Source organism: Cheilinus undulatus, linkage group 9 (genome assembly GCF_018320785.1).
Source record: "Cheilinus undulatus linkage group 9, ASM1832078v1, whole genome shotgun sequence".
In the NCBI taxonomy this organism is placed as follows: domain Eukaryota; kingdom Metazoa; phylum Chordata; class Actinopteri; order Labriformes; family Labridae; genus Cheilinus; species Cheilinus undulatus.
In genome coordinates this window covers 48649391-48677145 of record NC_054873.1, presented here as the reverse complement: position 1 = coordinate 48677145, position 27755 = coordinate 48649391, and the positions used below count along the sequence as shown (strand labels likewise).

Sequence of the window (27755 nt, the reverse complement as noted above, 5' to 3'; positions counted from 1 at the left end):
CAGTGAGTGACTTCAGTTAATTCAAACAGAGCAGTGGGCTCAGATCCAAACACCACAGCGCTGCATTAATGAATGTTTACTCAGCGAAGCGGACACGTTTACAGACTTGTAGATTCAATAAATACACCATTTCTACTGTAAATATCTGAGCCGTGTTTCCTTTCTGGATGCAGAAAATCAGGCCTGTGCTGAGTGCATGTTTGATAGAGCTGATGGTGCCAAGCTATGATCACAGCTTCAGTACCAACAGCTTGAGCTCGCTGTGTTTTTATACTCAGATTCACAGATGTAGGAATGTATATCTTAGAGGGCCAGATGGTTTTAGAATCACAGTATGGCACTGATCATCAACTGGCAGCCCGCGGGCCAAATCAGGCCCCCCAAGGCTTTCTGTCTGGCCCCCAGAAGATCATTAAGTTCAGAAAAGGAGGAAAAGAAGATGTTCTGGTTTTAGGAGTGTCTTTTGGCTTCAAATGTCTGCAGCTGTTAAATCCATCCAAAAAAAATTACTATTGAAATAGTTTAAGAATGATCTGATTTTGACCTGTTTTTACAGAAATTCACTCGTCATTCATATTAGTAAATACATTTTTAAAAATGGGTTAAGACTGGCAGAAATGTTGCAAAAATGGCCTAAGTGATGAAAAGTGGTTAGAAAGTGGCAAAATGGGTGGTGAAGAGACACAAAGGGGCAAAAATGTGCAGGAAAAGAGGTAAAAATGTGACAGAAAATCAGTAAAAGAGGAAAAAGGAGTCAAAAGGTTAAAAAAAATGAGTTATTAGTGGCAAAAATGTTGCAAAAAAGTAATGAAAAAGGGTGAAAAAGTAGCAAAAATGGATACTAGAGTGGCACAAAGGGGCAAAAATGTGCAGAAAAAGAGGTTAAAATGTGGCAAAAAAACTGGTAAAAGAGGAAAAAATTAAAAAATGGGTTGTTAGTGGCAAAAATGGTGCAAAAAAAGTAATGAAAAGGGGCTCAAAAGTGGCATAAATGGATGCTTATGTGGCACAATGGCAAAAATGTGCAGGAAAATTGGTTCAAAAGGGGTTAGAGAAAAGGAAAATTTTTTAAAGAGGCAAAAAGGTATCAAAAATGAGTTAAAAGTGGCAAAAATGTTGAAAAAAATAACCTGGCAAAGTAGTGAAAAGCAGTTAAAGAGCGGGATACAGGAACAGTAATTGGCAGGAAAGTTGCAAAAATGGGTTAAAGAGTGTCAAAATAAGCAAAAGTGGCAAAAATGGTTTTAAAAGTGGCAAAAATGATCAAAAATAGGTAGAGGAGCAGAAAATGTTGCAGAAATGTCCAAATGAAGTAATGAAAGGGGTTAAAAGTGTCAAAAATTAATTAATATTAGTGCTTAATCACAACTGGGGAGGGCTCATTATTTGGGATTTTCAGGGGTTCGGACAGTTCTGTGGGCCAGCCTGTCTCCTTGTGTCCCGCTGCATTATAGATAATAGGGATAGATCTTATTGTAATACCTAAAAATTTCCTGCGTTTTGAAAAGAAATACAAACACTAATACAATAATATTTTAATCAGACCAGAATATTTATTGAATTTTTGTTTATTTGAAAGTCCGGCACCCAGAGTCTCTGTGGAGACTAAGGTCGTGTTCACCCCTGATAGTCCGGGGACTCGGTCCGTTTTGGAACAGAAATGGCAACATTGTTGCACTTTCCTTTGGTCTGGTTTACACTCACACTGCTCTCTTGGTCAAGCTGACCAAGCCGTCTGAACACCTACAACCTCTGCCCACTAGGGGCACTGTCGCCACAAACAAACGGCGACCAAGAAGAAAAGAAGGCGTAGAAAAAGAAACTCCTTCTGCCGGTCTTTTCTTCCACATAAAACAATGAAAAAACACAGAATTTACGCTGTCTTGTGGTTTCTGCCCTTGCATTTCGGCATTATAAGCAGCTGGCAAAGTGGTGAGCTGTCCAGCATGTCGTTCTTTACACGAGACAAATAAATCAGCACGGACTACGACGTGCTGCCATGGCTACCCAGACGCCAAGGGAGGTACTGACATGTATTTGAGCGTATTAAATCACATAAAAATCTGTGTATCATTACGGTTTATGCCTCATCCTGCCTTTGGTTCACACGTTGGTCTGCTTTGCGTTCACACCTCCAACGAACCGCACCAGGGTTCTGTTTCAGGTGGTCCAGAGTCCGCTTGTTTGGTCTGCACCAGAGTTTGTGTGAGCGTTCACACTACTCAAAACGAACCGGACTATCCGGGAAAATGGACCAGAGTTCGGTTAAAGCGGACCAAACAGCTCTGGTGTGAACGCACCCTGAATCTGGCCCTTGTGCAAACGTGGTTGATGACCCCTGCAGTCTGGACCCACTGAATCAGTCACAGATGCGTATGTCACAAAAGGTTTGCATGGAAATAGTTATGTTTAGATTACAATGTTAAAAAAGACATGATGAACTGAAATGAAATAATAGAGGGCTTGGATTTTGACATGTCTTTAATTTAACAGATACAGTACTGAATAAGCCTGAGGCAGTCAGGAGCTAATAATAAGGAACACCAGTCTCATTCCTCATTACTCAGCCTAGAAGAAATGTTGTTACAGTCCTTATTAATCCCCAGAGAATCAATTTGTTACACCACTTGTTATATTAATACTCTGCTGAACCTCCTCAAAGCATCAACTCAATTCACTTTCATGTTCAAATTTCTGGATTAGAACTCATTTACCTCACCTCCATGTCTGTGAGAGAGAAGCGCGGCCGGCACTGATGCTTCATTTACCTCCTCTTCCTCTGCAGACTCATGGCTGTGATTCCAGCTCCACATGGGCCTACTTTTCTAATACTAGTCTACTTTTCTGTGGCTGTGTGAAACGTGCCGACGGCCATCCTCTCTGCAACAGCTCCATTAACTTTATCCACTTCTGATCCCGCCAGCTCATCGTGTTGACATCACATCCTCCTCTTTCTCACACATGCAGAGCTTATTGTTGCACGCCTCAAACATTTAAATCTGCTAAAAAGCATCAGATAAACTGCAGATGGAGCTCAGATATATACGCTGAAGTGATTACAGATGCAGCCTGCGTTGTATTAGCAGAGGAAATGATGAGAAAATGAAAAAAAAGCATGAGAGCGGCCGTGTCCATCTCTGACCTGTGGTGTGTCCAGAGATCCTGAAACACATCCTGATCCCCTGAGATGTCAGCAGAGGTGTGGAGGGGTCAGCACACCAGGGGGTGTTGATACTGATCTGTTTTATTACCTCTCTTCTTCCTCTTTTTGGTCCTTCCCTCATCTTCAAACCGCAGCAGCTCTCTGCTCTGTAAGCCTCAGCTACCAGCTCGGCTTCATCCCTCTCCTCTCACCCGTCTCTGACCTCGGGAGCCAAACCTTATCTCACAGTCTGTGCACCTCTCCTGCAGGGATCTGAACCTTAAATCCCCAGACAGCATATGAAGCGTCTTCATCACTCACATCAGTGCAACAAGGAGAGCAGAGGGAGAGAGGCTGGGGCTGCTGGGTAGGTTATCTAACCGCTGGGTTTAAAGGGGAAAAATGTTCAATCTTTGCACTGCAAATGTCTACATCATTATCAGAACAACTGAACCTGTGATTTGGATGATATTTTAGTCGATTACATTACATATTTCCAACCATTTTAAAAGCCAGAGAAATCCTTGATTTTCATAGCTGTAATTGTCCTTTTTGCTACAGGAAGCTGCCGCTCTGTTGCTGTATCTCATTCATACCCCCAAAAGTGATGGTTTGGGCAGAATAAAAAAAACTCTTATCAGTTGAGTACCCTTTTCCCATAAGGGCAAAGGCATTAGGTCTCAGGAAATAAAGTCTCAGGAAAAGAAGGCGTCCAGGTCTCAGGAAAAAAAAGTTTCAGAAAAAAAGGCATCGGGTCTCAGGAAAAAGGCATAAGAAAAAAGGTGTCAGGTCTCATGCAAAAAGGCATCAGGAAAAAGGCATCAGGTCTCATCCGAAAACGCATTAGAAAAAGGCGTCAGGTCTCAGGAAGAAAGGCGTCAGGTCTCAGGAAAAAAAGGCGTCAGGAAAAAAGATGTCAGGTTTCAGGAAAAAGGCACCAGGTCTCAAGAAAAAAGGCATCAAGGAAAAAGGCGTCAGGTGTCATGCAAAAAGGCTTTAGAAAAAAGGCGTCTTTTAACTGATGCCTTTTATCCTGAGATCTGCTGCTTTTTTATGTAACACACTCTGAGACCTGAGGATGTCCTAAAATGTTATGTATAAAATCCTTTATGATAACAACACATCAACAACCAGAGAAGCACACGCTGAATGCTTCCTGACCCAGAATTCAATTTTTAAAACTTTCCAACACATCTTTAATCAAAGTTCTAGTGACTTTCTTCTTTTCTTGTGGATAAATGAGCCCTAAGGCGTCTAAGCCTGCCCACACTCTGATGGCATTGTTTGCCCTCAAAGGATCATGGGGGCTCTAAACCCCTCTATCATCCATCATCGTCAGCAGGTATTCATCCCTGCGGGTTTGATCTCCACTTTCCTGCAGAATCAATAACACTTTCTTAAATAAAATTAGTTTCTCTTCACAGCTCGCTGAGTGCACTTACCAAAGTCCAAACAGTCTCCTCTGAAGATTTGTGTTCTTCTCCAGCACTCTCCTCACTGACAGTTCAGTTTCACTTGTTTTCTGATGTCCAGTGGTGTTTGGACAGGAGGGAAATCATGTCAGCTTAACAAGCGCCGTCTCAGGATGAAGTCAGCTGTAGTATTTTCTGAACTGACCATCAATCTGATGGAAAAACCAGTCCAGTGTGGCGCTGAGAGCTGTGTGATGGAGACACATCGGTGATCCACAACTACAGGAATCCTCCGTGGAGGAGTCTGAGCGCGTATTTTCAGGACACTGATGCAGACAACATGCACTATTTCTGTCAGTCCTGTAGACATATATGGTGAAATTCAGAGGGTCTGATTCACAAAAGAATTGCACTACTTTTGTTTCTGCTGAATCTGCACACAAGAGAAAGATGGTCCATAGTGACTTGTTTAGAGAGGGGCACATCGCCACCCACAGCTGAGGAGACAGAGATGCTGTACAGTAGACCAGTTCTCCCACAGGTGCTTCTATACTGGGAAAAGAGAACTGGTCCAGCTTAATGAGTAGACCGAACTGTAGACCAGCTAGACGTAACCATGAGTGTTAACACACACCTATCCTGTTGTCTTCTCTCTTTCTTTTATATCTCCATCTTCTTCTTTTGTGTATCTATCTCTTCAGTCTTTAAATTCCTCCCTCCTCTCTTTTCAGCATTCCCCACTTCTCTTTAAAGCATCTCCTTTTTTCCTTTCCTTAATCTCCCTACTTCTGGCTGTACCTCTGTCTCTGTATCTTCTGCCACATTTTTCTTTTTCTGTATTTCCCACTTTAAATCCTCTGCATCTTCCTCTTCATCTCTCTTTTTTCCTTCTGCAAGTCCTTCTTTTCTTCCCTAGAGTCCCCCTCTTGAATTCATCTGCATCTCCCACTTCTTTTCCTCTGCATCCTCCTTTTATTTCCCTCCATCTTTGTCTCTTTTCCATCCATTTCCCTCCTCTTTTTCTCTACATCTTGATTGTCTTTGTCTCTGTATCTCCATCTTCTTTTCCCTGCATCTCCCTCTTCTTTTTTCTGCATTTCCCTCATCTTCCTTTCTCTGCTTCTCAATCTCTGTCTCTGCATCTCAATCCTCTTTTTTCTCTCTCTCTTTCTTTCCTTTCTCTGGTTCTCCATGTTCTTCTCTGCATCCCAATCACCTTTCATCTCTCCATCTCAGTCTATTTTTTTTCTCTGCAATGCTATCTTCCGTTTCCCTGCATTTCCCTCCTTTTCTTTTTCTGCATCTCCATCCTCTTTTTGCAATTCCCTGCTCTGTCTTTTTCTCCATCTCCATCTTCTTTTTCTGTATCTTCTTTTTTTAAATTCCCCTCCTCTTCCTTTCTCTTCTTCTCCATGTTCTTTTTTTGCATCTTCATCTTATTTTATCCTGGCGTCCCTGTCCTCTTTTTTCTCTGCAACACCATCTTCCTTTTCCCTGTAACTCCCTCCTTATTTTTTTTCTGCATCTCAATCTTTGTCTCACATCTCCACCTTCTTTTTTTTGTCTCTATCTCCCTCCAATTCTTTTTATCTACATCTTCCTCTTCTTTTTTTACATCTTTTTTCTCCTCCATCACTATCTACATTATTCTGCATCTCCCTCCTCTTCTTTTTTCTGCATCTCCATCTTCAGTGCATCTCTATCCTTTCGTTTCCCTGCATATCCCTCTTCTTTTTTCTGCATTTTCCTCTTCTTCCTTTTTCTGCTTCTCAATCTCTGTCTCTGCATCTCAATCCTCTTTTTCTCTGCCTCTTTCTTTCTTTTCTCTGCATCCCCATCACCTTTCATCTCTGCATCTTGGTCCGCTTCTTTCTCTGCAATGCTATCTTCCATTTCCCTGCATCTCCCTCCATTTCTTTTTTCTGCATCTCCATCCTCTTTTTGCAATGCCCTTCTCTGTCTTTTTCTCCATCCTCTTTTTCTGAATCTCCATCTTCCTTTTTCCTGCATCTCCCTTTATCTTTTTGTGCATCTCCCCTCTTTTTATCTTCTTCTTTTTCTGTATCTTGTTTTTTAAATTCCCCTCCTCTTCCTTTCTCTTCTTCTCCATGTTCTTTTTTGCATCTTCATCTTGTTTTATCCCTGCCTCCCCCTCCTCTTTTTTCTCTGCAACACCATCTTCCTTTTCCCCTGCATCTCCCTCCTTCTCTTTTTCTGGATCTCGATCTTTGTCTCCACATCTCTGCCTTCTTTTTTGTCTCTACCTCCCTCCGATTCTTTTTTCTGCATCTTCCTCTTCTTTTCTTTGCATCCTTCCCCGCCATCACTATCTACCCTTTTCTGCATCTACCTTCTCTTTCTCTTTGCTATTTCACATCTCCATCCTCAGTTTTCTCTTTGAAGCTCTCTCTTTTCTCTTTCTGCATCTTCCTTCTCCTGCCCCTGCCTCTACCTTCTGCTTGAGGTTTCTGATTGTTAAAGGAAGTTTTCCTCTCTACTGTAACTTTGCTGAGTGTTTCTTAGTTCTGAGCTCAGGGGATAAATGTGAAGTACAACAGAGAGTATGGCTCTTTGTTAAAGTCTTGAGATAACTTTGGTTATGTATCGGCGCCATACAAATAAAGACTGACTGTGCTGCTGCCTTTTTGGCCAGGCCACTCTTGGGTAAAGAGGCATTCTCCTGGTTGGATAAAGATTAAATGAGAGGAACTTGTTAGTGAAAGTAAGAAAAGTAACCTTGTTTCTCTTTCAAACAGCAGACAGAGCCTGTCTGTGTCCTTTCAGATACTCTTGGAGAGACGGGGTCAGCTGCAGAGAGCCTCCACCCTTCTCCTGACCCTCTGCTCCACTCTTTCCTAATCTGTTTATTTCTCTTGTGACAGTCCTATTCAGTGATAACCAATCCTCCCGCTCAGCTTGACTCGTCTATCTCGCTGTGATCTGTAATGGATGACCGCGTGACCCGACCACATGACCACCTCCTCGTAAACTCGAGACTCTGAAAACTGCCCCGGCCCCTGAGAGCGCGCCGCACAGACGGATGTCTCTTTGGATATTCAGACTCGGGTCAGCTGTGTCCCCGTCAGAGGATGTTATCTCTGCTGTCCTGGAAAACTCTGCAGATGTAGACTTATCTCCTTCACACATGCGGCTCAGCCAGAGTTGTGACATCAACTTTTTTAGTTAGACTGATAAAAAAGGGCAGAGAGGACGGATGTTTTAATCAAAAGTCTTATTCCAGTGTGAGACGGGAGCATCATGACTCCCATCTCTCTCTCTCCCCTCTCTGTTTCACCCACACACTATTGATTGAGCGTAGAGACTGCAGGAGAACGTTACGACCATCAGTAAAAGCTGGGGAGAGCTGATGAAAGCCAGTGGTGATGAAAGGGGGAGCAATAAAAAGTGAGTGTAAGAAGTGAGTGAGTGCAGGTACAGAGTGGAAAGAGGAGTAAAAAGTTTGCTGACCTGAGGTCAGACTCGTAGGAGGCAGAGAGAACAATCCCTGATTTAATACAGCACAGATTTCTCTGAATGGGGCATGCATGACTAACATTCAGGTTGAATGATTTCTGGATTAACTCAGAGCTAAACACTGTTAGAATCACAACCTAATCTGGCCATTAAAGGAGCAGTCTGTAAGATTTACATTCAAATTAGCTACATCTAATGGTCAGATTCTGGACTGTAATGCTAGCATCTGGAGATTAACATGGCACCCAGAGGAGCTGAAAAAGAAACAGTTATCTGATCCTCTGTATGGAAGAGGATAAGGGCCACAAATATGAATAACAAACCCTTTCTTTTCAAGTTCTGAGAAAAAAGTCAGAATTCTTAGAACAAGTCAGAATTATGAGATGAAAATCTCATAATCAAAACTCGATTATAGTCAGAAAACTGAGATTAACATTTATAATGTAGGAAAAAAAGACTGAATTCTGAGATTGGAGTCATAATTCTGACTTCAAACTCAGAATCCATCCATCCATCAATCCATCAACCATCCATCTATCCATCCAACCATTCATCCATCTACCCATCCATCCATCCATCCATCCATCCATCCATCCATTAACCATCCAACTATCCATCAACCATTCATCCATCTACCCATCCATCCATCCATCAACCACCCATCCATCCATCCATCCATCAACCATCCAACTATCCATCCAACCATTCATCCATCCATCCATCTACCGATCCATCCATCCAACCATCCATCAACCACCCATCCATCCATCCATCCATCAACCATCCAACTATCCATCCAACCATTCATCCATCTACCCATCCATCCATCCATCCATCCATCCATCCATCCATCCATCCATTAACCATCCAACTATCCATCAACCATTCATCCATCTACCCATCCATCCATCCATCAACCACCCATCCATCCATCCATCCATCAACCATCCAACTATCCATCCAACCATTCATCCATCCATCCATCTACCGATCCATCCATCCAACCATCCATCAACCACCCATCCATCCATCCATCCATCTACCCATCCAACCATCCATCAATCCATCCATCCATCCATCCACCCATCCATTCATCCATCCATCCTTCTACCCATCCAACCATCAATCAACCATCCATCCATCCATCCATCCATCCAACCATCCATCAATCCATCCATCCATCCCTCCATCCATCCATCCATCCATCCAACCATCCATCCATCCATCCATCCATCCATCCATCCCTCCATCCATCCATCCATCATCCCTCCATCTAATCTTAGATTTCTGACTTTAATCTCAAAATCTTGAGGTTATCCCAGAATTTTGAGTTTAATCACACAATTCTGACCTTAATCTGAGAATTCTGACCTTAATCTGAGAATTCTGATCTTAATCTGAGAATTCTGTCTTAAATCTCAAGATCTTGAAGTTAATCTCAGAATTCTGACTTCTATCACACAATTTTGACATCAATTCTGAATTGTTGTTAATCTCATAATTCTAAGGTTAATCTGGAAACTCTGACTTTAATCTCTTTAATCTGATTTTGATCTCAGAATTCTTTTTTTAGAATTCTGACTTTGCTGTCTGAATTCTGAATTTTCTTCTAGAAATCTTACTTTCATCTTGAAAATCTGATTTTTTTCTCCCATAGTTCTCCTCTGTACTTCTGTGTTACTGTAGGAACTGTACTGCAAAAATCCAAGATTGAGTTGATGGGTTTATCCTAGCTATGTGTAAATCAAATGTTTGTTATTTAAAAAATCTGATACATTCAGGTTATCAAACCCTAATTTAGGTAGGCCTACTAATTAATATTATTTTCCATTCTTACCAAGTTTGTTCCACTAAATGCTACCAGGCCAATCATGACCACTGTACTTTAATCTATAAAAACTCAGAAATAATGCATCCTCTAAAGAAATCTGGATCAGGGTTGTTCGCTCTAGCTCAGGTGGACAGAGATGCTTTTCTGCACCTCCATGCAGCATCAACAAAACAAACCATGACATTCACTCATGATCCTTCTTCACCAGGGCTTCCTCATACTCTATAACCGTCATCAGCTCTTACCGTCGTAGCCAGCAGCTTCCCGTAGGTCAGATGTGCAGGGATGTGGTCGGGCTTGGCTCTCAGAGACTCTCTGTACCAGTGTTCAGCTTCAGGCAGCTTGTTCAGTCTCATGTAGGCCTCTCCTGTGGGAGCAGAAGGGGGTCAGGTCAGAAGTCAGAGGTCAGAGGAAGCTGGCAGAGGTTAACACATCACATGTCTTTATGTTCAGCTGCAGGATGGCTTCCATGAAGCAGATCTCAGAGCAGACGGGAACAATAACAGCCTCATCAGGGCTGGGAGACACGGCCAGACTCCCAGATATGTCCACGTGTTTTCAAACAACATATAAAAATAAGGTAAACAGATATTAGAAGGGTTTGATTTCTCTAGAATCCTGCCATTTTTTATTTCTAGTAGTATAAATGCATGTTTTTAACATATAAAACCTGAAATAAGGAGCGGTAATTGTTTAAAGTCCAATAAAAGGATGTAACTACTCTGACTCTTCCTCATTCTAACAGTCCAGTAACATCGGCCCCCCTCCCCCAGACGTGGCCCTCAGCCCACTCACACCTGAATCAACAACGCCCTCCCCCTTACAGCCGTCTAATAACACCCGTATTATTACAAGAATCTGACAACACGGGCTGGTTATTGGACACAACACAGTTAAGATCAACATTATAACATGCAGAGAATGAATGTAACCCAGTTGTTAAAATCTCATCAGAACCTTGGGTCCGATTTCAGACCAGACGACAGGTCACTTAGATCAGAGCAGACCGAGAGTTTAAATCAGCAGGGATCTAAACTAATCACTTCACTGATCAGAGAGTGTGATAAGCAGCAGGTGGACACACGTAATCGCAACTCAGGGACCCTTAAAGTGGTTTAGGACACGCGATAACACTGTAAGAGATCCCTCTGAAGCACGCTGTAAAGACTTTCTGATGGAAAAATTAAAGTTCCAGGCTGAAACGTTTCCCTCGAGACGTAAAGTAATACATAAGAATATATATTCAAGATATTATCAATCAGTGCAGCCTGATGTTTCATGGAAATCCAGAACATATCAGCAACATGATCAGAAATGTTTCTGTCAACAGTTTAAATCAAAGCTCAGAGGAGAGATCAGTAAGCGTCTCCAGTCCTATTTCCAAAATAGAAATACGACTTTTATAAGATGCATGCATTTCTGCAGCCAGCTTGTCATCTTTATAAAATCCGACAAGAGTTGGGAGCAGTGAGGTTTTAAAGTTGGAGGGCTTGATTTCAGCTTAACAAAACAAATATTTGTTGGATTACGGCAAACTTTTGTGAGATGCCCCCACTGGAAGGGGGAAATTTCCATCTCCTCACTCAACAAAGCGGCTATCAGAGCCAACATGAGTGTATTTTGTTTTCCGAAGATGCTCCGTTGGTAGAGAAACAAAAACATCTTCACATAGAAAGCTTTCAGTGTGGTTCTTTGCTCTTCTGTAATACAGAAATGTTCCAGTTATGGCTAATCTCTTCACTAGCTGCCTTTGTTTACAGGCTTGCAGTTTAGTCAACTAAACCATGTCTGCAGCCGCAGCATCTTTCTCCTCCAATGATACACACTGGGCCGGTCATTCTCTGACCAGGAACAGTCGCTCAGATTGAAGCTTTGCAAGACGGATCCACCTGATGACAGACCCGCAGTCTGGACAATCCGTTTGCCTTGCAAGGTTTGATCTCGATCAGAACAACAACATATGATGTTAAGGGGAGTAAAGAATCATGGGAGTGTTTCCTTCTACTCCATCACCAACCCCTGATGTAGACCAACTCTGAATAAATCATGGCAAAAAAACATGAGAAGAGCAAAACAGATAATCCTGGTTCATTCCAAGTAAAGGGTTTGCACACCAAAAGCAACATGAATAAACGGCACAAAAATGTGAATAATTTGGAGACAAATTTTACTGCAACTTTCTGTGTATAATATCAGGAGCAGTGTGATTGCCAAAATAAATTTTCCACGCTTTAAAAAAAACATTTGCACTTTTAAAGTCTCCATCATGTTTTGCACTATTGTGATGCATTATGGTCTGCATCTAATGAAACTGTTACGCATGGACCAGGGGCTCAGTGCTTTTTTATTTCACTGTCATGGTCAGCACTGCTACTTATTGTCATCTGAGTTGGCTGAGAAGAGGGTCCAGCTTTTCCTTCATTCTATAAATCAAATAATATTATTAGTAAAAATGATGCACTTGAAGGTTCAAGTGCATGTTTGTGTTACAGAGCGGTCAAAAATGTGATTTCTGGAGGCTTGCTCTGATGTCTGGTGTGCAAAAGCAGCGAAAACAAGAATGGAATACAGCAACAGAACAGCAGCTTCTAGTAGCAGTTCACTCTTCCTTCTGCAGCAGTCTCTGACAAACATCTGCATTCACCACAGCAAAAATATAATATCTGCTAAACTTCTAATCTTAACATTTGGAGCTCTCAGCTGTTTTTAACCATTGTGTCTCGCCTAGACGTTTTGTCTTTAAAAGGCTGTGAAACAACAACCCGGTCTTGCTCTAAACATTTTTTTTTTTTCAGACCAGTCTGGACTTTAAGAATATGTGTGCTGCATCAATGTGGGACTACAAGACATAAGAAAAACGCTAATCAGAAATTAAAACGCAAAGGTTTTTATGTATTAAACATAGTAAAAATGAATGACTATGCTTTTTGTGCACAAACTTGTTCTCCCATCTCTTTGGAACTAACGAATTAAAAAAAAAACATAATTTTGTGACTTAAAGTCTTCAAAATATTCACAATAAAAAAAGTCCTTGCATTTTTGGGAATTTGAGTCATTATTTTAAGTGCAGAGACTCTGAGGGACACGTCACGGCCTATCTGTGTCTTTTTCTCTCTGAGTCATTCAGGCTCTCTTCTTCAGTTCATAAGTCTGCACACATGCTCTGTTCAGCAAAGCATGACGTGACGACAGAAAAGCCTCTGATTGGTTGTCACAGCCCGGTTGCAATGCATTCTGGGAAACAAATAGACAATATGGCGGTGGGCTGACCGACTAACTGCAGGAACGATGGAAAAATGGAGTATAAATGGGTAAAAAGACGGAGTAACTGGTGTGGATTTAATCTTTAAAGACCCCAAAAGGTCAGCCGAGTTCCAGACTCGCTGGAAAATAGAGAATACCATCAGAATGGCACAACAGAGAGCTTTCAGAGGAAAAACAAGTAAGTGCCTACAATTTAAGGTTCAAACGTTATTGAACTTTGAAGTAGACGTGTCTCTTGTCGTGTACAACGCCGTCCTCAGAGTTAAAAAAAAGTATGCAATATAAGCTCAATCATAACTTTGATTTAATAACACATAAGAAGACAAAAATGCATGTTGTAAAGCCTGAAGATGTGACCTATAAATACACACCCCCAGGATGTCCATATAAGGAGTGGTGCATTATTCCCACGACAATTAACCAAGGGGGTTCCTGCGGGACGGATCCGTGCCGTGTGAATAGAACGCTACCAACAGCCTGTTGCAGCACAGTCCAAAGACTAGTTTCTGAGTCTTTCCCCTGACAAAACCATGAGTGAACCACTGTGTAGGACTAAGAATGGCAGCCTGGTTAGCCAATAAGATTTCAAGATTCCAGACCACCTCTAAAACTGCTGAAAATAAGCGGATATGGCTCCATAAATTTTACCTTATTTTCATCATTAACGTTCAATGTTTTCGTGAGATCTCTTCTTTCTTATCCCATCATCCCTTTCAAATAATGAGTTAATTTCATGCAATGCTAAAAGAAAAGGCTGAAATTAACTTATTATCATGGGAAAACCAAAGCTGCTCTCCTGAGATAACAGGATAATAAATGAACATCTAAAGAAAACAACCTGACTGAGCTGTTTTTCATGGGAAACACGGAAACATTAAATGTATTGAGGCATTTCAGCTCAGCCCATTTGTATTTAGTCGACAGGGTTTTCTGGATTACTGATATTTCCCACCAACTATTAAGAAGTCTAACATAATAAATATCAAAATAAATTATTAGGGGGCCTGTTTTGACATGACCTTTTTATTCGCTGGGTTTAAAGCAGCCAGAAAACTCGTCTGGCCTTCCTGGCAGCGGAGCTCTGCATGAGGTTTGCACAAACATCAACGTGCAATTAGAAGTGACGTCGAACCCAAGGAGCTGAAAAGCGTCTCCTCTGAGTGGAACATTCCTCGGCCCACCAGAGAGCGTTGGAGTGAGACCAGCGGGGTGCAGATAACCGCCTCTGATGAAAGCCTGCGCTCCACGGCGTCTGACGAACAGCATGAGAGCGGCACGCCGACTCAGGGTGGAAATCTGCACGAGCAGGTGTGCCAAGTGTGCAAATCAGTTCAGAGAGGAAACAACGCTAAGCTGCAGAAATCACAGATCTGCAGCGGAGAGGCTCGGTTCTAGACGCAGAGCTGCTCCTGACGCTGACTGAAGCTTTCATCAACATTTTGACATTGGCTCAGCCGCTCTGTCAGATCACATTTTACAAACTTATGAGTAAACCTGTGGCATTACTGAGATTACAGGCAGCACAGGCTTCTGTGAGGGCTGGTAGCTGCTGGTGTATGAGGGGGAAGGAGAGCAGCAGGGCGACGGAGAGGAAAAGCAAAGTGAAAGGAGCGATAATGAGTCTGAGAGCAGCTGTTCTCCAGCTGTAATCTAACAAGCCCGGTTGTTCTTGTAGTGAAAAGCAAATCAGCTCTAATTAACAGGATATAGTAAACCTCACAGAAGTCTGCTCAAAACACTGCCTGACAGTCAAACAGAGTTTCTGAACACTGAGTTCACTGGTAAAACAAGATTTAGAGGGTGATTTTAAAAGAGCTTCTGCAGATAAGTGACTACTGTGTCATCACTAACCTTGGTGGGTGGTGGAAGAAACGCTGCTGACATCAGGCTGTTATGCATTTTAGTCAATAACTATACTCAAGGTGTATTTGAGAGCCTTAACAGCTGCTAAAAGTAACATTACAGCATTATCCTACTAAACACAAACCTCAGTGACTCTGTCCAATGAGCGGAGTCCCTTTGAGGGCGCTCACAAACAGGAAACCAAACTGAACGAGGCGTTTAAGCATGCACGGACAGTTATCTTAGAGCAGGGGTGTCAAACTCAAGGCATGGGGCCAAATCCAGCCCATGGATCGATTATATCCGGCCCGCAAGATCATATCATTTGTATTCTAACTGGCCCACCAGTATGAGGTCTGCAGATTTCCCCCAGTGTAAGTTGTTAAGCCATAAAAACCTGAAAAAGTAAAGAGTAAAACGTTTTCATAAAAAGTCGAGAATGTGAGGAAAGATATTAATTAGTGTTTTTTTTCATATTTTCAATTTTGCATCTCAAGATTACGACTCAAACTTATTATTTGACTTTTAATTTCATGCTTTGACCTTTTCAACTCATAATTTGGATTTTATGTCACATTTTTATCTTTTAGAGTCCCAATTTTAAATCTTAAGTAATAGTTTTACCTTTTCAACTCCTTACTTTAGTTTTTAGTCCCATATTTTGACTTTTAAACTCATGGTTTCACATTCAGTTCTAATATTTTGACTTTTTTTTTATAAGATTTATTTTTGGACATTTTTGTGCCTTTATTAGATAGAGGAGGACAGTGGATAGAGTCAGAAACAGGGTCAAGAGTCGGGGAGAGACATGCAGTGGAGGGACTCAGGCCGGATTCGAACCCAGACCTCCTGTGTTCATGGGGAGCGCCTTTAACCACTAGGCCACCTGCTCCCCATATTTTGACACTTTAAATGAATAATTTTTACTTTTATATATATATATATATATATATATATATATATATATATATATATATATGTATATATACAGAGAGAGAGAGAGAGAGAGAGAGAGAGAGAGAGAGAGAGACCTTTTACACCACCAATTTTAAATTTAAGTCATTTTGTTCTTTACTTTTTAGGTCATCATTTTTAATGCTCATATTTTGACATTTTCAACACCTAATTTTGGCTTTTTAATCACATATTTTGACTTTTAAACTCATGATTTCACATTTTGTTCTAATATTTTGACATTTTAAATGAATAGTTTTTACTTTTTATATCATATTTTGACCATCTATACTACCAATTTTAAATTTAACTGTTTAGGTCATCATTTTGAATGTTATCTCGTATTTTAAACCTAATTTTGGCTTTTTAATCACATATTTTGACCCATAAAACTCAAAATTTAAAATACTAAGTCATATTTTGACTTTAAACTCATGATTTCAAATCTGGTCTCATATTTTGACCTTTCAAACCTATGATTTCAACTTTCTCCTCATATATTTGCTCTTTTAAAAACATTTCTCTATTTTTAATATTGCAAAAATGGGATAAAAGTGGCAAAAATAAGTGGCGAAATATGGGATAAAAGCGGTAATTAATGGCAAAAGGTAGTTTAAATGGGCAAAAAGTGGCCAAAAACGTTTAAAAATGGCAAAAATGAGATAAAAGTGGCAGAAAGCAGTGGCAAAAATGGGCAAAAAAATAGGAAAAACAGTGGTGTTTCATGTCAAACGTAGCTTAAATAGGTGAAAGTGGGAAACGTTTTTGAAAAGGGGCAAAAAGCGTCCCTTTTGTAATGTTTTCTGGGTGAATAATATTTAAAATTAAGACATAAAAGAACCACACGTTCAGTATCACTGACCTAAATGGACCTTTATGTAATATTCAATTTTTTTTTAAAACACATATATTTATTTGAATCCTCACTGCTGAAATCTGCAGAAATCATTATCAGTAAAATATAAAAAAAATCAGTCTTATTTTTCAGAATTCAAAGGGAAAAAATTTAAATTGGAGAGCTGGAAAAGATACGGTAGAAAAAGTGTAAATGCACATGTATTGTATAGTTACATTGTATGTATTAAAATCTAAATGCACGGCTTTTGTGACACAAAAATTAGGTGTTTCTCTCTTGTAAATTTGCAGGCATCAACTTAATATTTTAAGATTAATTCATCATTTTATTGCATTTATTTTCTTAAAAGGAACCCTGCATCAACAGACACGTTCATGTTGTTGGATAGATATTTGTACCTCTCAAATGTGTATTGAACTAAAAAAGTTATTAAATATCCCAGATATCTGCATTTTGAGTAAATTTGAGCTCATAAACTCACCGGGAGGCCGCCATGTTTTGGTCTGCACTGGTAGTGTGACATCACAGTGTCGCAGCGCTCCCTATGACCTCCTCACCGTTGCCAGCAGAAACTTTTTTCTGACGATTTTGCTGCTTGCAGCTGTTGCTGACATGAGTTCGCAGCGTGTTGGTTTTGTCTCCCTGCTGTCATTCCTCCTACGTTTTACCTCACTAAACTCCCTACAAGTGACTGGATTCAGTGGATAGTGGAAGTGTGCCGGGAGCTTTTCAAAATAAAAGCAGCATGTGCATATGAATGGAGTTTCTCCAAAGAAATGCTAAAGTGGGCTTTTACTTTGTAAACTGCAAACCAGAAGTGCTTTTGTACTGTGCTTATCTTTACCTGACCCGCGTGGACACGGAAAGCTTCATAAAGAGTAGAAGTTCGGGGAACAACTTTAATAAACAGACACATTTTAGCTCGTGGTCTTCATCTGGTTCATCAAGAAACAGATTCAAACATTTTCTAGCGATATGGATTTAAATATTTGATATCATTTTCCTGTCCAGATGGACAGATAATCGCTCGTGGTGAAAATAAAAAAATAGAAGAGACCTCAAATTTTAAAATTCATGGCGTCCTCCTGGTGAGTTTATAAACTCAAATTACTCAAAATGCAGATATCTGGTGAGATTTTTAGTTCAATATAAATACAAGATCAGGTCATCAAGTACATCTGCACAAGGGCCAGATTTAGTCTCCACAGAAACTCTGAGGGCCGGACTTTAAAACAAACAAATATTAAATAAATATTTTGGTCTGATTAATTTATCATTGCAGGAGTATTTGTATGTCATTTCAGAGAGGGGGTGATTTAGTACCAGTTTTTTTTTTTTTTTTTAACACTTTTAACCCCTTTTTTTAATACTGTTTGCCCCTTTTTTCCTCTTCTATGAATTTTTGCAAGATTTTAACCCCTCTTGAACCACTTTCCCTGCATGTTTTCCCCTCTCTTTCATCCATGATGGCCACTTTTAACTCCTTTTCATTACATTTTTTTTAACAATAGTTGCAACTTTTAAATCAATGTTTGCCACTTTTCACCCATTCTTGAAACTTTCCTGCCAATTATTGCCCCTGTGTGCCACTCTCTTACACCTTTCACTAATTTGTCAGACTATTTTTGCCACATTTTTGGCACTTTTAATCCATTTTTTGCCCCTCTTTAACCCCTTGTTGCAACATTCCTGCCTATTATTGCCCCTGTGTGCCAGTCTTTAACCCTTTCCACTACTTTGCCAGGCTGTTTCTGCAGTTTTTGCCACTTTTAACCCATTTTTGATACTTTTTGCCTCTTTAACTCAATTTTTTTTCAATTCTTTGGCCCCTTTCAAACCAGTTTCCTGCATGTTTTATCCACTTTGTGCCACTCTTTTATCTTATTTTTACCACTTTTCTTCTACTTGCACTATTTTTGCCATTGTTAACCAATTTTTGATACCTTTTGCCCCTTATTTCCACTTTTACCATTTATTTTGGCCACATTTTAACCTCTTTTTACCACATTTTCTGCCAGTTTTTGTCCCTTTGTGCCACTCCCAATTATGACCCATCATTTTTATAACACTTTTGCCAGCGTTACCCCTTTTTCTAAAAATCCAATAAGTATGAATGAAAAGCACATTTCAGTAAAAACAGATCAAATGTTGAGTCATTCGAAAACTATTTCAATCTTAATTGTTTGTGGTAGGAATTTAACAGCTGCAGACGTTTAAAGCCAAAGGATATTCTTTAAACCACAACATCTTCTTTTCCTCCTTTTCTGAATTTAATGATCTTTCAGGGGCCGGACAGGAAGCTTCGGGGGGCCTGATACGGCCCCTGGGCCTCCAGTTGATGATCAGTGTACTAGAGATACAAATATCTATCCAACAACATGAACTTGTCCGATCATGCAGGGTTCCTTTAAAGGGTGGCAGTCTGGGTCCCGGGGAGAGCTCAGACTTTTTATTTTGGTCTTAAGCTGAGCCCCTGGTCCACAGTGAGCACTGAAAACCATGAGAAGCTCTCCTCGTGTCTCTTTGGTCAACCATGTTTTTAAAATTGATGAAGATCTGAAAAATGTAGGCGAGCTAAGAGAGAAAATCCAAACAATTACTACCTATTTACATAAGGGCCCCTTCCCCTGCTGGGGCCCGGGGTGTCACTCTCATTTTTCCCTGCTATGACACATGCGGCTGTCTCACTGGTAACTTTTCTCCTTCTCTCTGTTTAGTTTAGATAAGAGGCTCTGGTCCAGAAAAAACAGCAGCTGTTTGCTGTAGGCGACCCAGAACAACTAAGACAAACTAAAATACATGATGAATTACATCCATTTGTTCCAGAAATAGTCTGAAATAACCCCTAACCCTGGCTCCAGAGCCTGAACAGCAGCAGATATTGTCCTTTAGAAACAAAAGCAGCTCTTACCCATCATGTTGTAGAGGCTCTGTGGGGCAAATTGTCTTGGCATTTTCTGTATTGCTTCTTTAAACACTGTGAGGGCCTCCTGTGAACGAAACAAACAGAGAGGGAAGGTGGGGGATGTTTGCATTAGTGAGCGTAGAGACCCTGTAAGAGAAGCTGGCACTGCACTAACAGCTCATTCCTCCCCTGCAGCCGGGGGCCCCGGCGCTGTGAATACACGCTGTGGAATCGGGGGCTGGTTCATGCACGGCGGCTTGTAGAAGGGTCTGCCGTCAGTGTCACGGCTGTTAGCGGTGTCACTACTGACTCTGCTGTGTGTTCGAGTGAAGGGCCAGTGATTTACCTCAGAGTCTTACAGCAGAATGAGCTCAAACCACTTCATGTCTGAAGCAAATGTTGTGGTTGGAGGTTAGAGGAAGTGGAACTGTTTCTGCAGCACGCCAACGATTTATAAAAACCTTTATTGAATCTGCAGCACCGCTGCTCCCGCCCTGATTGAATCAGCAGCATCAGTGCTTGTGTATAATATAAATGCACGGCATCGGAAAATCAGTTAGTTTAGCCAGCTCTGCAGGTCTGTAGGGGCTGAGAGGAGAGAGAATGTGCTAGAAAGAGCCCGAGGATAATCTGCACAAAACACTCGGCCCCTTCTGACACTCCTGGAACATGTCCATAAAGAAGTGAGTATTTTCTCAGTGTCCCCCAAAGGCTCTTTAGGGAAAGGCACACATTTAATCTCAATTCACCCTGTTTTTAACATTTCCAGCATGTTCTCAGAGTACTGGAGGACTCTCTGAGCTCTAATGATAGCAGTGTGGGTGATTGAAGGACAAAATATGATAGCAGATACGTTTGAAAGTGCACAAAAATGAGCCAAAAGATACTGGAGCCAATCTGCTGAGCACACCTGTGCATTTCACTGCAGTTAGACTGAGCAGCCTGGGATTCTTCATAACGAGAGCAGGGATGTCAGTGTTAATGCGATGACTGCAAAACATTTAAGGTCAGATATTAAAACACTTAACTTTTTATTGCCTTTTTTTGCAAGCTATTTTGTTATTTCACCACAGTGGTTATGTCTGCATGCCTCATGTGCAGAGTCTGCTGTCTGCAGCCAGGTGGCCCACGTAAACATCCAATCCATGGCTCCTTTTCCACGTCACCCCCTGCTCTATGTCTGCCCAGTTTCCAACTGTCCTATCTACATTTAAGGCTTAAAGCCTTAATAAATCTATAACATAAAAACTAACATGCATCTTGTGATATTACACGTTTGCTTTTAATTGTTCATTCTAGCTATTTTTTACTCTTCTATCTGCAGCCAATTCATTTTTTCCGTGGTTAAACTCGTTTGTTTACTGACACTCATCCTGAAGTTTCTTATTTTCTTTCAAAATAAAAGCAGTTTTTATCTGGATAAAAGTTAAGAACCTTTAACTAAAGAAAGAACAAGTTACAGCAGTGGCAGGATACTGCTCATCTGTGCAGGTCCTGATTTAACCAGGTCATGGTTTTCCAAAGACCAATCCAAGAGGGACAGCTAGACATGGTTAAGGTTCTTGATTAACCCTTAAGAGATCCTATAGGGGCGTTTTGTGCCGTTCAGTTTCATATTTTCAAGCCATTTTGGCTGTGTTGAATCAAAACAGCTCAAATTTGCCAGAGGATATTCATTTTATTTTTATTTAGAATTGTCTTATCTTAAATTAGCCCAAAATGACTAAGCTACACAAAAACTGACACATTGGTTCCTAAGAACAAAAAATGTCCCATTGAAAACCATTTAAAATTCCATTTTTGATCCCAAATTTATCTTAACTTAATGAGTGCATGACTTTGTGTTCAGACTTCCTTTTGGACAACTAGCTTTCAATTTTAAATTTTTATATTTGTCCACCAGGTGGCGCCACTTTTTCCTATTCAAAGCATGCCACAAAATTTCCCACTTTTTACTGTTTTCTGCAAGGGTGCTTTTACTGGAATGATAAGTGTGTGTTGCTATTGATGTTGGATAATGATGTGTGAGTAAAGAAAAAGGTGTGTGTGTTTAATTTGAGTTTTTGTGATTTTGTTCTATTAAAAACAGTGGAGGTGTGTAAGCAAAATGGCATTTACAGGGTTAAAATTCCACAAATATAATTAATATTTGATATGCATACTTCAGGCTGAAGTAGCTTTAAAAGACTGACCCATTTAAAGTGGAAAAAAATGTCACATATATTTTTATGGCAGTTTTTGGGAAGCAGACATTTTTGGTCCTTAGGACCATGAGTGTAAGTTTTTTTTTTTTTTTTTCAATCTGATTTTGCAAAAAAATAACAACAAAAATAACAATGCCTCAGAATCAAAGTTGCTACCAGTAGTCCCAGGCCCTGATAATGATGAAAAGCAAATACTCCTTTAAATGCATTTTATGAAAATTATATTTTTTTTGTTTATTTAAAAAACTGTGAAGTTATGTAAACATACTTACCTGTAAAGGGTAAAACCCAGAAATATATTTAATATTTGATGTCTACATTTCAGGCTGAAGTCGTTCTAAAAGACTCATTTAAAGTGGAAAAAAATACTGGTAAATTATTTTACAGAAGTTTTTGGGAAGCAGACATTTTTTATCATTAGGGACAAATGCTTTAGGATTTTAAAGGAACTCTTTAGGGTTAAGGACCTAAACCAAGTCCAGTTACCTCATTTTGGACCAAGCTTTGGATACTACTCACTGTAGCGTCTTCCTGCTCTCACAGTGATGTAAATAAGTCCACCACTGCTCCTTAATGTCTCATTTTACCTAAAAACTCACGGAGAGCTCAGTGGATGAGTCAGACGTCATCTGCAGCTTGTGTTATCAAAGATTTAGCTTTTTAAAGATCCCTTCAGCTATCTTTAATTACTTTTATCTCCAGTTAATTATTTCAGCCATGTTTAAACGAATAAAATAACCTCCTATCTACCAGATGTTTAAATTCTTATCTTAATAACTGCAGACTTATCTAACTTATCTAACTAACTTCCTTTATCAGAACAGGAGGAGAAATACGATTAGTTTCAGACAGGACAAATTACAAAATAAAAGCATAAAAGAAATCAGTTTGTTGAGAAAATCTCTTCATTCTTAACCTTAGCTGCAATAAAAAGAGAAATCAGGGTTAATATGAACCCCAGAGCTTGTAAATGTTGTCACACTAACCAGGGATCATCAGTGGGTCATTTTGTACATGCGCCCCTGCTCCTGAAATCAAAACACTGGGAAAGTCTATTAACATTGACAGAGAATTTAGTTTGGATATGAGGGAGTTATAAAAATGGGATTCATTTTTTCTTTGAATTGATGGTTTGAAAAGCACAATTAGAGTTCTTTTTAAGAAAACCGCTATGACCGTGGTGCTAAAATGCATGAGAAATATATATTTTTAATCCATTTGAGTAGAAATTCTTATATTCCCATTCATATATGCTTAATAAATATCCTTTTATCTGTTTTCCATATTAGAAAGTTCCCTGCTTTTAATGTCATTATCTATGGAAGACTACTGCAGTTTCTGAGAAGTTAATGTCAGAAATTATTCTCCAGATCTAGAAACTTCTACCGTGTTTCATTGGAAAACTAGCATCATATTCTAGAGATAACTGCATAGATATGCCCAGATCTCAAGGAAACATCCAGTTTAGTCAAATATAAAGTGTAGATGGAGTAGAATATAAGATAAGGAAGTGTGTTTGCATGGGGCTTAGCATTTTAAATTCTGCTTTAAAGGAACAACATACACACAAATCCTCTCCATGTGGTGCATTTTATGGTTTTCAGAATAAATGTTGAACATATAATTCCCAGATCTAACTGGGTAACCCAGCACTCTGCTCACTCTTTTCTCCAGAAGCTGAAGAGTAAATATAATCTCACAGATCCTTATGTCCATAATCTAGTGTTTAGAAGCACACATGTATCTCCTGTAGTTTATTGGTTCAGTGTGGAATATTTCTGTTACCTCCTGGTGTCCCTGTTCATGGAGCAGTTTGCCCAGGTTGTACAGGCAGCTGGTGACGGAGCTCTTGTGGGCGTGAGGGTCCTTCAGGTTCTCATCCGGGATATCAGCGCAGGTCAGGAAGGTACGCTTCGCCTCATCAAGGCGACCCTGGTTCATCAGGATGATTCCTGTGTTCAAGTAGGCCGCTGTTGGAGAGGAGACGGGGGTTAATGTCAGAACAACACTTTTTTATTGTTTATTGTCTGACTTTTATCAGGTTTTCTGATTTAGATCCTGTTTCAACTGTTACATATAGAAATTGTCTGAATATGACCATGCTTTATTTGTTTTTTTTTTGTTTTTTTTTTTTTGATGGAGAAGCTTGTCCAAAAAATTTGCATCTTGAGCAGTGATACTCAACATGAGGCTCTGGAGCCACATGTGGCTCTTTTATGTCTTCATTTGAAATATTATTCCCCCAGAAAACATTAAAAAGGAAACACTGGCATCAGAAATTATCCATTGAAAGTAATATTAATCAGTTCCATTAATATCATTATATATATAATATTAATATAATATTTCCATTGCCCTTATTTGCAATTTCTTTTTGCTACTTTTTATTCCATTTTTATTGCTTTTAGCCCATTTTTGCCACTTTTTTGTCACTTTTTGCCCATTCTTGACACTTTTATCCTGCTTTTTGCAATTTTTAGCCCCTTTTTGCCTTTTTTTGCAGCTTCCCTGCCCATTTAAGCTTCCTTTTGCAATAAAATGCCACGTTTTGCCCATTTTCCCTCATTTTTGCTGCTTTATTCCCATTTATCCTACCTTTTTGCTAATTTTTGCCCATTCTAGTCACTTTTCACTCACTTGTCATTTTTTGCTACTTTTTGATAATTTTTGCCACGTGTAGCTCATGTTTTTGCCACTTATCACCCATTTTTGCCACTTTTTCTCCCCTTTTTGCCACATTTTTTCATCACTTTCACCCATTTTTGACACTTTAGTCCTGCTTTTTGCAAATTTTTGCCTCTTTTTGCCATTTCTTGCCCATTTAAGCTGCCTCTTGCAATTGACTGACACTTTTTGTCCATTTTCCCACCTTTCTGCTGATTTTTGCCCATTTTAGTCCCTTTTCACCCATTTTTTGCCATTTTTTTTCCACATTTAAACCATTTTTACCACATGTAGTTCATTCTTTGGTCACTTTTTATCAACTGTTGCCACATTCTGCCTTTCATTGCCACTTTTCTCCCAGTGTTTGCTGCTTTTTGACCATTTTTGCCACCTTTAACTTATTTTAATTGGAACCTTTCACCACTGAGATTGTGGCTCTTGCAAATGTTTTTTTCAACATTTGGCTCTTTGGTTGAGCAGGGTTGAGTAACACTGATCTAGAGGGATTTATAAAGCTGACTGAAATTAGCTGGAATGAAACTGTGAGGAAGGACATGATGGTGTTGCATGTTTTGTTTTTGGGCCCCTGCATGGTGCAACCTTCAGCAAAGATAGTGAGGATGCAAGATGGCTCACTCCTCCTAAATTTCCACACCAGGAAATGATGCCATGTACATGCACATCATGGAAACATATGCGCAATGGTGACACCACATACATATGTTGCACAATAAACCACATGTTGATCATCTCCATGCATCCATATATTGTCTGTGTTTTGCATGGATCATGCTGATGCTTCTTAAACTTTCTCTTGACGGTTTCAGTCAGAATCTATGGATCAATACGGAGCTGGAGAGTAATTAGTCTCTGCAGAGCTGCCCATCTAAACACTCCTCTCTACACTCAGACTGTTGAAATAAATCAACCCGATACACCAGGTCAATAAAAGATGGAGGCTGGATTCAGAACATGATTTTTTTCTCCTCCTCTGCCCCTGAAAAGACACATCTTTAATGCTCACATTATTTCACTTCATGTCCTGAAACCTCAAAGTCCCATTTGTCCTTCATGGTATTTCTTAAATGGTTAAAACTTTTCCATTTTATAGATGTGCACTGAAAGCAAAACAGATAAGACAGACAAAAGAAACTTTTCCAATTTCATCAGCGTTCTTATCTGATTTTTCTGATGCAAGAAATGTGACAGGAATCAATAGAGCTCCATCCCAACGGAGGGACAGAGCTGCATGTTAAATAAAGAGAAAAAACCTCCACATTTTGCAGGTTTGCTCTGAAACTAGGCAGTGAGTGATGGCATAACCTTGAACAACACTTTCTAATTCTGCCTTCAACATGTGTGCTGCTGGAGGTAATTAATTAACCCCGTTATCAGAGGAACCGGATTGAATAATTGCATGCTGAATGGAAATTTTCTTGTCTTACTGGGATCTTGATTGGGTCTATAATTAATGCAGGGACCAAACGAAGAGACGTTTAGGGATTCTCTGTTTGTCTGTCATTGACTGATGCCTTAAACATCAGGGAGCTAATTTAGAGCATGATCAGAGGAGATGGTGAGTAATTTGTACCGATCAGGAGGCAAAGCATCTGACAATGACAATGTGGAATATTTCAGACCCAGGGGAGGAGGAGAATGTGGAGGATTTGCATGGAAAGGTAGAGGAAGAGTGAGGCTGCACACTGAGGAGCTGGATCAGACTGGATGTGTGGCGGCTGTGTCACGGCTGCGTCACGATGTGAGTTATATTTTGGAATGCATGTTAACAAGAGAGTGACCTTGTACTATACTCTAGCCCAGAGTTACTCAACCCTGCTCAACCAAAGAGCCAAACTGTTGAAAAATACCTTTGCAAGAGCCATAATCTAAGTGGTGAAAAGTGGCAAAAATGGGTTAAAGTGGCAATAAAAATAAGTTAAAGGTGGCAAAAATGGTCAAAAAGCAGCAAAAATGGATTAAATGGGGCGAAAATGGGGAGAAAAGTGGAAAAAGAGTCAGAAAGTAGCTAAATGGGTGAGAAGTTACAAAAAAGAGTTACAGGTGGCAAAAAATGGTCCAAAAGTGGCAAAAACATGGCAAAAAAGAGTGAACAGTGACTAAAATGGGCAAAAAGCAGTCAAGACTGGCAAAAATGGGCAAAAAATAGGAAACAATGGGTGTTTAATGGCAAAAGGTAGCTTAAATGGGCGAAAAGTGGCAAAAAAAATTGTAAAAAGGGGCAAAAATGGGAAAAAACTTGTAAAAAGAAGAGGCAAAAATTGGGATAACAGGAAACAAGTGGTATTTCATGGCAAAAGGTAGCTTATTTGGGTGAAAAGTGGCAAAAAATGGTGAAAAGGGGTAAAAATGGGAAAAAAAAGTGGCAAGAAGAAGAGGCAAAAAAGGGGAAAAAAGGAAACAAGTGATATTTAATGACAAAAGGTAGGCGAAATAGGCAAAAAGTAGCAAAAAACCTTTGAGGAAAGGCAAAAATTGGAAAGAAGTGTGAAAAATGGGCAAATAGTAGGAAAAAATGTGGTATTTAAAGACAAAAAGTAGCTTAAATGGGTGAAAAGTGGCATACAAATGGTAAAAAGGGGCAACAAAATGTCCCTTTTTTAAGGCTTTCTGGGGGAATGATATTTAAAATTAAGACATAAAAGAGCCACATGTTGAGTATCACGGCTCTTGCCTCTTAAGAGATATACATTCTTTAAGAATAATTTCTGTTTTAATATTGCATGCTCTTAAGTTACACACATAAACCCCTATTCCAAAAAAAGTTGGGACATTGTGTAAAATGGGAAGAAAAAAACAATACAGTCAATTGTAAGACACAAAGACAAACTGTTACACTCGTTTTCTGTAAATATACACACATTCTGTATCTGATGCTTGCAGCACGTTCCAAAAAAGCTGGTACTGGGAAAGTTGTCGTTGCTTGAAAAACACCTGGGACATTCCACAGGTAAGTAGCTTTACTGGTTACTGTTGATAGAACTTAACTTTGCAAAGCAGATGGATTCACCCATTTCTGTGTTTCTCACTGGTGAATCCATCTTGCAAAGCTCCCGTTTGATCAGTTTGGGCCCGCTTAGAAAGTGACAGGACCAATCAGTGATGAGGGGCAGTTCTTTCAGGCACGGCAGAGTCGTGGTGTAAGCAAGCAGCAACAAGAGGCTGGTGCAGTTATGGCGGAAGAGATTA

General features: G+C 39.9%; 1 protein-coding gene across 1 annotated transcript in view; it reads right to left on the bottom strand.

The window, feature by feature from the left end:
* Positions 1 to 27755, bottom strand: part of tmtc2b (transmembrane O-mannosyltransferase targeting cadherins 2b) — a 222848-nt gene that overhangs the window by 44951 nt on the left and 150142 nt on the right. The window contains exons 6-8 of the mRNA XM_041796161.1: positions 23670 to 23854; positions 19687 to 19765; positions 10105 to 10226 (exon numbers count right to left, since the gene is read on the bottom strand). Of these exons, the coding sequence (XP_041652095.1) occupies positions 10105 to 10226; positions 19687 to 19765; positions 23670 to 23854 (386 nt within the window). The remainder of the gene's footprint in view (positions 1 to 10104; positions 10227 to 19686; positions 19766 to 23669; positions 23855 to 27755) is intronic.